The 11,651-nt window shown below is 44.7% G+C and overlaps 1 protein-coding gene across 1 annotated transcript in view; it reads left to right on the forward strand.

Annotated features, from left to right (window-relative positions):
• The window catches only part of TNFRSF10B (TNF receptor superfamily member 10b), a gene marked incomplete at its 5' end in the record, with an annotated part of 36,532 nt that extends 26,420 nt beyond the window's left edge, over nt 1–10,112 (forward strand). The window contains 7 exons of the mRNA XM_011366898.2: nt 988–1,101; nt 1,833–1,944; nt 2,950–3,215; nt 3,814–3,845; nt 4,278–4,460; nt 6,997–7,072; nt 8,288–10,112. Of these exons, the coding sequence (XP_011365200.1) occupies nt 988–1,101; nt 1,833–1,944; nt 2,950–3,215; nt 3,814–3,845; nt 4,278–4,460; nt 6,997–7,072; nt 8,288–8,601 (1,097 nt within the window). The remainder of the gene's footprint in view (nt 1–987; nt 1,102–1,832; nt 1,945–2,949; nt 3,216–3,813; nt 3,846–4,277; nt 4,461–6,996; nt 7,073–8,287) is intronic.
• Nucleotides 10,113–11,651: the final 1,539 nt, after the last annotated feature.

An 11,651-nucleotide genomic window follows, 5' to 3' on the forward strand; every position in this document is an offset into this window, starting at 1 on the left:
AAGCACAGAGTTTCTGTTTGGGGCGAAAAGTATTTTTGCAAATAGATGGTAGTGATGGTTGCACGACAGTGTGAATATAATTAATGCCACTGAATTAAACACTTAAAAGTGGCAAAATGGCAACTTTTATGTTGTATATATTTTACCGCAATAAAAGAAATGAATAGAGTGGGAGAGGTTGATCCTGCAGGGGAGAGTGAGGTCACCTGGGAAAGCAGTCCTAGAGGGGACCGTCTAGCCTCAGACATGGATGGGCTCCTGGTTAGCGAGAGCTTCTGCACGGTCTCAGCTCAGTGCCTGGAGAGCACCTGTGGGTTCCAGGGCGCAGAGCCCCCTTTCTTTGGGTCATTCTTCGACTCTACACACAGGACTCATTTTTCCTATCATCTTCCTGCCATGGCAAATGGCACGAACTTTATCCGAAGGCTTGTCCCTGATTGTCGTATTACTTCTCATCTTGTTTGTGTCTCCTACTGACCTGGAGCTCATTGAGGACAGAGATTAAGACTTTCTTCTGTGACTTTCCAGGGACCTGGGTAGTGCTGTCCAATGCAGTAGTCACTAGGCCCTGGTGACTTCTGAGCACTTGAAATAGGCCTGCTTGAAATGGCGACTGATGTAAGGGAGAAATATTCCCTGGATTCTAAGTCATATTTTGAAAAAATAATATAAAATATCTGAATGTTATATATTTATTGCATCTTTAAGTGATGTTATTTTGAATATATTGATTAAAAGTAATTTGACCTTTTTCCCTCTATTCTTTTAATGTGGCTCCTACAATATTTCAATTTTATGTTGGTTTATAACGTATTTCTTTTGCAATGCTGGTCAAGAGTGTACAGTACTTGCAGAATTAATATACTGGCCAACATCAGGTAGAATGGAGTCCTCTGATGACCAAAAAGAGGCGTCCCCCAGCCACCACTGCCAGCTTCCAGCAATCCTGTGGGGATTCACGCACCAGATTTTCTCTCTCTTTGTCAGGATCGCACGTCAGCGAAGATGATAAAGAATGTATAAACTGTACAGACGAAGTGGATTATACCATTCATTGGAATCAACTCTCTTCCTGCTTACCGTGTACAACCTGTAAGTCAGGTACTAATATGGGGACCCCATGCCAAGTGCTGGAGTGATAAGGTAGGAATTGTATTCAGCATGGAATCAGGGCACCTGGATTCCAGTTCTTCATGGTCTCCGTCATACCTGTTTCATGATTATGTCTTAGATCAATAAAATAAAAATAAAAATTATTTTTACAATGCATACCACACAGTAGGGACATCTTTTAAACCATCGGATGACGGTATTAACAGTCTGTCCCTCGATGCGGAGACTATAGTTACAGCAAAGAAGATGTGGCCAAGTGGAAAAGTGCTTCCTGGAGCTGGGACGAGGGCCTGCACCTGGGCCAGGTCCCTCTTAGACCTGTGCTCTGTGCTCCTGGTGGGTGCTCAGCCTCCCTCAGCCTTCACGGCGTAAGGCCCCTCTGCCTCTCCAGCAGAGCTAGGTTTTGGGAAGTCACCCAAGGGTTCCTCTCCATCCAGGGTCTCTCAGATTATACCCTGCCCTTCTTAATGACCTGTGAGCTAATGGATATTTCCTCCCAATCCTGATGTATTAAACAATGAATCACAGTCTTTTTTATACACGTCTGAGTACCAGGGACAAGTGGTCCTTTATGTGCCCCACACATGTTGTTGCAGAAACTGACCCTCAGATCTATAGTGAACTGAGTGAAGCTGAGTGGGAGGGAGTTCGGGTGGTCGAAAAAGGTTGAGGGACACGCGAGGGAAACATATCCCTAAAACCTTATCCTTTGTCTTCAGGAAAAGAAGAAATAGCTCCATGCACCAGGACGAAGGACACACAGTGTCAGTGCAAACCCGGCACTTACCAGGGAGAAGAGTCTCCTGAGTTCTGCCAGAAGTGCAGCACTGAGTAAGACACGAGAGCCAAGGGGGGTCCCCAACCACAGAAGACCCCAATTTCTTGTACCCCTGTCTCCTGCTCCCATGCAGCACGGCCATCCTGTCAGGGCTTCCCTGTGCCTGTGGGCCTTCTGAGCCTGCAGTGGCCTTTCCTCGTCCATCTGCCTGTCCTCACACTGTCCCCTGCGGCATCCCTTTCCCACACCTCAGCACAGTTTCCCTATGGCCAGGTTGAACTTTCCATTGGGCACAGTAGGCTGTTAATTAGGGCCCAAGATCCTGTCAGTTGCCCATGAAAAGTTTTAGTTTCTTTTGATATTAGAAGGAAAGAATTGAGTAGACCACAGCCATGTTTATATTCATAACGATTTAATCATAAAATGTACTTTTGAACATTTTTTTGTATAGTCATGAGCTATGAACACAAAAGTGCCCACAGCCAAGCCATAATGAGCCTGAGCCTGTAGCTCTTTCAAGGTTCCCATAAAGCCCTGAGCCACCTCAGCCTGCCTTCCCTTAGGCCCCGGTTCCCTCAATAAGACTGTTTTCCCTGTTATTGGGATTTAGAGGCCAATAGGCTCTACTCTGACCTCCAGTGTTGGCTGTGATTGTAAGGACAGTCAATAGGGGGAAGAAAGAGGTGCCTTGTATTAAAGGTTGACTGAAGGATGAGGCTCAGCTCCTGCCCACAGGGTTTCTGACCCTTGACCTGGACTGAGATAGCCCCTCTCGCGGGCTCCCCCTGCAGTCCGGAGAAGCTCAGTGCAGCCTCACCAGAAGGCCCAGCTCCTGAGGGTGCCGCTCTGAACACTCAGTGGGAGCCCTACGGGCTGAAGTGCCATGCCCGGCTCCTTCTCCAACCCAGCAAGGGGGTGAGGGGACCCGTTGTGCAGACAGGAGAAGCCTGCTCTTCCTCCACTCTCTGGTCAGGGGACACTGGGTGGGAGGTTGGACCCTCTTTCTCTCTGTCTTACCTCACAGAACCCCTTTATATCCTCCCCATGTCTGTACCTAGATGTCCTGATGGCATGGTCCAGGCCAAGCCCTGCACCCCCTGGAGCAACCTCAAATGTGTCAAACGAGAATCAGGTACTGAGAACAGTGGGGAGGTCCCGGTTCCCGGAGAGCCAGTGCCCACCAGACCTGGGCTGCCCTCCGCTCCCTCTCCCTCCTCAGGCAATTCACAGCTGGTGACTGGAGTTATAGGCGGAGTTGTAGCCTTCTTTCTGTGTATCCTGCTGTTATTCTGTGCATGTTGTCACAGGAGGCGCATCCTTCAAGGTGAGGCCGGCGGGGGCGATGGGGAGGTGCTGGCACTCTCTGCCATCTCCCTCGCGTCCCGCTTTGTTTCTCAGACAGAAAAGCCCTCCTCTCCACATCGCAAATCCCCCTGTTTTGTTCTGGCCTGGCTCCGATCCCCTTCCCTGTGATCACCCCTCCATGTCCCACCTCACCTCTTCGGGGTTGGGATCATATCAGTGTCCTTGTCTCACGGCTGACAGTCACCTCATCTCCCAGCCCAAGTCTGGGAGGACAGGAACAGTTCTTCGGCATCCCCAGTCAGAGCGGAGAGGTGGTCAGCCCCTGTATTTGGTGACAAGAGCCAGGAGGAGAGGGTCAGGGGCTTTATACAGCTTTGGTCAGAGCAGAACCCAACAGAGATTTGATACGCGTCTATTTTTACATCTTTCCCCTTTCTCTTCCCCCTCTGAACATTGTCCCAGAGATGGACTGTCCCTCTCCCGTCACCTGTCCCCAGGGCTGCTTGTTCAGTGTCTGATACTCAGCCCACACCCCATCCCTTGCACTGTCCTTGTGGGGGGAGGAGCTGCTGAGCGGCCCCTCCCCACTGCTAAGACAGACACCCCTTCTCTTCTAGCTTGTGGAGTGGACCCCAAACGTGCGGACAGAGTGAGTTGGTTTCCCCAGGACCCGGCGGCATCAGGCCCTCAGGAATCGCTTCCTTCCCGCAGCAAGGCCCTGGGAGGGCACGGTCCCATTTGTCCTGTGGGGCTGGCCCTGGCTCTCTAAAGTGACCTGGGGGCCTGGGCTGAGTGTAAGAAGGCAACTGGCCCTTTGCCAAGCCCTGTCCTTCCTGCTGCTTGTGACACCTTCACCCACAACCCTGCTCCCTGGGGTATGAGGGTGTCAGGCAGGGGTGCTGAACCCCCGTAGCACAGCACAGGGTTCTGGTGTCAGCAGCAGAGTCCTGGATGTGCTGAGCCTGTGCCGGCCTGAGGGGACAGCCTGGGGAGACATGGGGCAGGAGAACCTACTGTGCCTTCTGAGACCCTGCAGGGAGCCTGGGTGTGGACTCCTGAGTCAGCTCTTTGCCTTCCTAAGGTCTTTTCCTGGTACTCATGTCCTCGGAGAGGGCCCGGGGCTCGTGACAATGCCCACAACGAGATCGTGAGCAACAGGAACTCGCAGTCCACCCTGGTCTCTGAGCAGGAGCTGGAACAGCAGGAGCACGCGGAGCTGGCACATGTCATCGTACAGTCCCCAGGAGAAGCAATGCGTCTGCTGGTGAGTGGATGGTGGCTATGCAGCATCCTGGCCCTTCTGCTTGCCCAGACTGTGGTAGAAACAGGGAAAGGCCGATGCTGGTCAGGTCTCCTGTCCCCTGGTGACGTGGTGATGGAGGGAGATCGGAACTTGAAGGGGGGAAGGGGCTGCTGCGCAGGGAGCCCACCACCCTGGTGTGTGGACTGTCAGCTCTGTGGAATGTCTGCCCTGTTACGAATATACCCCAGAGCCTGGAACAGGCGGCACAGAGTGGGCGCTCCCATGTTGTCGAGTGAGTGAATGAGGGCTGCACAATATTCCATTGTGTGATTGTTATATAATTTAATAATTCTTCATAACATTAAGAATTTCTAATTTATTTCAAAATTATTATTACATTGAATCTATATGAAAATACATCTTAGTCTAGATATCTAATCATATTTATATGGTGGCTTTTAGAAGTAGAATTCCTAAGTAAATACGTAGATATGCTTTTTAACTACATGCACGCCCACACAGTTTGGGTTTATATCAATTCATCAGTTTTGATATGACACCGAGTGGTAAATCTGTAGAAACATTTAATTTTTTATTCCTCATAAGCTTAGAAAGTCATTCTTCTTTACTTACGATGAGACGGGATTCTCTAATTTCTTAGAGTTTTTTTATTTTAATGATGACTTTTAGCATATAGCAATATTATCTAAGGGGAATTGATTTTGTGACATGACTGACATAGGGGTCTCTGAGTCACTGTCTCATTCCTCCAACCCCATTTAGCAGCTGATTCTCCCGTCTCCCTCCAGGCTGGGCCTCTCCTTTATCATGTATGAAATGTTTACCTAGACACTGATCTTTTTCCACTTACGGTCGTCTTCTGTTTCTTTCCTGCATCTATACTACGTTCTTTTTCAATAAAGAGAAAGGATAAAAGGAAACAAACCAAAAGGGCCAGTAATCCCTCCATCCCGATTAATCACTTTTCACATTTTCTGAGAGCAGTTAGTATTTATCTACAGTGAGAAAAAGCAGTAAATAGTGCACACGTTTCTTCATGAGTGGTGGAAGCCTCCTCGCTCTTTCGTTTCGGGCAACAACAAGGGAGAATATTTTCGCGATTTTTTGTTGAAATCTTTATGCATATGCCATCTATATACGATACTCTAGCAGGTGAAACTTTCTTTCTTTCTTTTTTTCTTTTTTTTTTTTTTTTTTACACCTACAGCAGGTGGTCTCCCATTAAAGTACTAACCAGGCCCAGCCCAGCTTAGCTTCCGAGATCAGACGGGATGGAGCGTGTTCAAAAACTTTCTCGTATGTTTTAGTATCCGAGAGAGCACATACCTCTTACTTTCTCTTTCCAAATTTATCTTCTTACCTAGATAAAATTTAGAATTATTTTATAAGATTTCCTTCACCGCACACAAAAAAAGATCTTTGGAATTTTTTTTTTTTTTAATATTATCTTAAATTAGTCCTGGAAAAATTGAGATCTTTCAATATTCAGTATTTTTCTTATCGAAGAAGATAGCATTTCAGGTTAAGGGTTTATTACGACTCAGTTAAGATTTGTGTTTTTCTTCAGATAAATAATTTCTATTTCTTGTCGAAGTTGTTTCTTTGCATTTTATATTTTTTGTTACCCTTACCGGTTGGCTCCGATTACAATTCCATATTCTAATTTATTGTTTCTGCTATGTTTATTAACATTCATCGAGACGTGTTCATTTTTAAGTGTTGTAGTTTAAATCTTCGGGTTTTTAAAATAGACAGTCATATCTAAAATCATGATTATTGTTTCTGTACCCTTCCACTAGTCTCGCTCCCTTTATGTTCCATGTCTTGCTGTGTAGAGCAGAATTTACAGAACAATGTTTAAACGTGTTTAGAGAAGGTACATGTTTTGGTCTTGATTTGATTTTATTGGGAAGACCCGATCTCACCCGAAAGAATGATGTTATGAACGCAGCCCCCTATTTCTTGACGTGTTTTTTAAAAATCAGAATTCATGTTTAATTTCACAATGCCTTTTCAGTCTCCACAGAGATGATCCGATGCTTTTATTTCATTTAGATTATTGATATGGTACATTATTACCGATCAAAGCATCTTCGCATTCGTGGAAGAAACCCTTACTTAGATTTTCCAAAGTTCCTGTCTATATATTCTTCATTCGAGTCACATGAACACCTGGGAGGGAGTGACTATCCCCTGATGGGGTGGTGGGAATGGACTAGAAGGGGCAGAAGGGAGCTGTTTGGGATGGTGGGAATGTTCCACGTCTTGATTGGGCGATGGTAACTCAGGTATATATAGTTGTCAGAACTGGAATAGACACATAAGGAGTGAGATTTACTGCAGGGAACATGGGCCTCCATGAGCACACGAGCACATAGCCTGTCAGGGGCGAGGGGTGGGAGGTTCTCTCTGTCTCCATAGAGATGCAGGAGGCGAGGCAGCTGCCCTGGGTCACACGTCTGCCTGGTTGTTAGTCTCACTTCTGGAATCCAGGTCTCCTGACTCAGACCAAGGGTGTTCTCCACTGCATTTACAGGCACCAGCAGAAGCTGAAGAGTCCCAGAAGAGAAGCAAGAAGCTGGTTCCGGCAAACGACACAGACCCTATTGACAGTGAGTGTTTTGTTGGGAGTAGTGGAGCCAGAGTGGAGGGAAGTGGACGTGTCCTAACTGCCATCCCCATAGCTCTTAGGACAGTTCAGAGCTAGGGGCGCTGGCACCAGGGGGCCTGTGCTGATTGTCACTGGACCATTGGAACTCTGAATCCTCCTCTGCCACCTCTTCTTCTTCCCCTACTGTGCTCCTCTTTCCTCCAACAATGTCTCCTAACACCTGTCCCTTCCTCCACCAGCCTCCCTCCTTCCTTGTTCAGGGCCAGGTTCACCCTCACTGAAGGACACCTAAGGGGTTGTGCTGTCCAGCAGGGCACCCACTGGCCCCAGGAGGCTACTGAGCACCTGACCTGAGGTTAGGCCAAATTCGAAGAGCTGTAACTTTAAACTACAAACCAGATCTCAAATCTTAATACGAAAAAGGAATATAAACTATCCCATTGATAACTTTTTGTTTATTGATTGCACGTAAAAATGATATTTTGTATGTATTGAGTTAGGACCATATATAATTAAAATTAGTATCACCTGTTCCGTTTTATTTTCTTCAATGCAGCTGTTAGAAAAATGGAAATAGTCCTGGCTCACCTTATGTTTCTGTAGGTCACTGGTGTGCAATATGCATCCCACACACGCCTCATTTAATCCTCAGTACAGTCCCCTGAGATGGGTGGGGTTTGCCGTACCTTACAGGTTAAATTCTTGCTCAGTGTCTGTCCCCATCTAGTTCTGCCGTGTTTGGTGGGTGAAGCCAAGCTGGGTGTGAAGCCAGAGATCTTGCCACCTCCAGGCCCTTGCTCTGTGCACAGGTGCAGATGTGACAGCCTTGGGGCCTTACTCTCAGGATAAGTGCAGGTTCCCTCCTCTGGGAGGCCTGTTGCACCGCAGTTTGCCCCGCCATCTGTCTCCTACCTCACACTGCTCTCTGTCTCCATGACGTCCGTCTCCTCTCTGAGGTGGGCTATCAGCCCTCCATTAAGGTGGAATTCTCTGTTGACCTTGACTCCCCACAGTACTATAGGCACAGGCGAGGCCCAGGCAGGGGGTCCTGATGCTCTGCTGATGCGAAGCAGCTAAGGGAGGCAGAGCCCCAGGTCGCCAGCAGGGGGCTCTCATTAGGTCCCGCCCTGGGGTCTAGGCCTGATTGAGGCTCCTGTGCTGTTTCTGAAGGGTGTCCCACCTCATCTGACTGTCTCTGTGGCTTTCTCCCACCTAGGCCTGAGGCAGCTATTTGATTACTTACCAAACATCGTGCCCTATAATTCCTGGAACCCGCTCATGAGGCTGATGGGCCTCAAGGACAATGATATTCATGTAGCCAGAGCTCGGGCCTCGGACCCAAAGGAAGCCTTTCATGAAATGCTGGTGACGTGGCTCAACAACACGGGGAAAGCTGCCTCAGTCAACACCCTGCTGGTTGCCTTGGAAACTCTTGAGGAAAGAAATGCAAAGGAGACAATTGAGGACTACCTGGTGAAATCCGGAATGTTTGTCTGTGAGGAAGATGGGACAGGTTCTGCTGTGTCCTAAGTGAAAAGAATGTCTTTAGGAAACCAGAGCTTTCCTAGTTCCTCTTTTCTCCTGGAAAAGGAAGCATGATTGGACACTAGCTTGGAAGAAGTTGGTACTGGACCACTACTTGAAGAAACTCTATCATCCAAAAGCCTAGAGCTCTTGGAATGTTCTAGAACTTTTTTTTAATGCACTTAAAGTACTTTTTATGAGCTGTTTGTTGTTTTAAACAAGCTCTGGGAATGTGCATTCTGTGAAGATTACAGCTAGACGTTCCTATGCGTCCTGAGAGCTGTCATTCTTTTCAGTTCGTGGCACTTTTTCATCCTAATAGACTTATACTTTTTACTTGTATTTATTATATTGTAAGACCCATCCATGTTGGTAGGTATCGATTTACTTATGTCTAACTATGTGATATGCATGTTTCTATTTTTATATTTTTGTATGTTTATCTGAGCATAAAAAACCTTTTGGAACTGTATTTACTAGGCTGCTCATATGTTTTACCTGAATGGGAGGAAATAACCATAAAATGAGTAAATGTACAAAGGGGGAGGAGGAAAATCCCCACGTCCGGGGGTGGCACTGGTGGGTCCCAGTTCTCCCTCATATGCAGTTTGAGCTTGTCCAGGATTAGATGACTGGCGACTTCTATAGGGCCCACATTTTTCTACTTGATAATTTTATAAGTATATGAATATTTATATTAATTTAATTATAGGTGAATGTTTACAATTGACCAGCCCTGTGTCTAGGTGTCCCTGAACTGGATGGTTGCGCATGGGCCTCCTTCTCCTCAAGGGAAGTGGGTGGGGAGGGCGGGAGATGTGTTAGATCTGAGATGCCAAATATGTTCTATGTCATGTGCCATTTCAGGTCATGTTAGTGAACCTTCAGCCCCGTCTGGGCTCGAGGAGAGGGGACAGAGATCTGCTCCCATTGTCTGCCCCGGTCTAAGGGAAGAAGAGTAGATGGTGCTCACTGATTGCATTAAATGTTTGGTAACTTAGCACTAGATGGGCCCTCCTTTTTTTCCCTTCCATTTGCTTATTTATTTCAGACATTTATTGGTGTACACAACATGCATTATACAATACACAGCACCCGTAATTTAGTCCTTGGTGCTATTAGACAGGTCAGGTTCCCTATGGCCAAGAAGAAGACAGAAAGGGAGAAATTAAGAGAACTCTCAGTATAACTTATAGTTTTGCACTTTATATTTAAGGCAGTGAGTGCTTTTGAGTGAATGTATGTCTAAGATGTAAAGTTTGTGTCTTTGTTAATTTATTTTCTATGGTCGTCCATTTGTTCTCTCATCATTTGTTGATTCGTCGATAACTAAAAACTAAAAGACTATGTTTTCTGTATGGAAGTACCTTTATTCCTTTGACCAACCAAGTTCAAGTTATCTATTTGCATGGGTCTATTCAGGGACTCTGTTCTGTTTCATTTGTCTATGTGTCTATTCATCTTAAAATATCATGATCTCTTGATCGTAGCTTTACAATAAATTGGAAAATTGGGAAGTGTGAGTTCATCAACTTGTTTCTCATCAGTATTGTCTGGACTACTCATTGTTTTAAACTATTTGTTGATATCCACAAAATAGCTTGTAGAGATTTTTATTGGAATTGCACTGAATGTTTAAAGCAATTCAGGAAGAACTGACATTTTAATACTGTGACTTTTGATCATGAACGGGGACCATATCTCAATTTATTTTTCTTTCAATATATTTAAACTAAAAAAAATTTTTTTAAAAAACAGTTTGCCCATTCCCTGCTCCCCTTTCTGTTCTCTATATCTGTGAGCTTGGTGTTTTTTGTTTGTTTGCTTGTTTGTTTGTTTAAATTCCACATATAACAGAGATCATACAGTATTTGTCTTTCTCTAACTTATTTTACTTTTCTAATGTCTCCTGGTTCATCCATGTTGTCACAAATGACAAAATTTCCTTCTTTTTATGGCTGAATAATATTCCATTGTATGTATGTACCACAGTTTCTTTACCCATTCAGCCATTGATGGATACTTAAGTTGTTTCCATATTTTAGCTATTGTAAATAATACTGCAAAGAATGGGGTGGAGGGTGCATATATCTTTTTGAATTAGCGTTTTCGGTTTTTTTGAATAAATACCCAGAAGTGATATTGCTGGATCAAATGGTCGTTTTTATTTATTTATTTTTATTTTTTGAAGAACTTCTATCCTGTTTCCACAGCGGTTGCACCAATTTACAATCCAACCATGCATAAGGGTTCCCTTTTCTTCACATTCTCACCAACATTTGTTATTTCTTGTCTTTTTATAATAGCCATTCTAACAGATTGAGATGGTATCTCATTGCAGGTTTTTTTTTTTTTAATTAATTTATTTTTTATGGTGACATTGGTTAACGAAATTCGATAATTTCAGCTGTACATTTTAACAGTAAGGCACATATATATTTACACTGTGTGTTCGTTCACCTCTCATAGTTAGATTTCTGTCACCACATATTTGACCTCTTTTACCCCATCTACCTCCTCATTGTGGTTTTGATTTGCATTTTTCTGATAATAAGTGATTTCGAGCATCTTTTCATGTGCCTGTTGGCCATCTGTACATCTTCTTTGGAAAAATATCTATTCAGATCTTCTGCCCACTTTTTAATTGGACCGTTTTCTTGCTATTAAGTTGTATGAGTTCTTTGTATGTTTTGGATATTAACTCCTTATAAGATATATGATTTGCAATTATTTTCTCTCATTCACTAGGTTTCCTTTACACTTTATTGATGGCTTTTTTTTTTTTTTTCTGTGTAGAAGCTTTTTAGTTTGATGTAGTCCCACTTGTTTATTTTTGCTTTTCTTTTTTGGCTTTTGGTGTCAGATTCGAAAAATCATCACCAAGACCTGTGCAAGGAGCTTACTGCCTGTGCTTTCTTCTAGGAGTTTTATGGTTTTAGGTTGTTGCGATCAAGTCTTTAATCCATTTCAGGTTAACGTTTGTGTATGGTGTAAGATAGTGGTCCAGTTTCATTCTTTTGCATGTGGCTATCCAGTTTTCCATTCATTGAAGAGAC

This window comes from Pteropus vampyrus, unplaced genomic scaffold, assembly GCF_000151845.1.
Source record: "Pteropus vampyrus isolate Shadow unplaced genomic scaffold, Pvam_2.0 Scaffold126, whole genome shotgun sequence".
In the NCBI taxonomy this organism is placed as follows: Eukaryota; Metazoa; Chordata; class Mammalia; order Chiroptera; family Pteropodidae; genus Pteropus; species Pteropus vampyrus.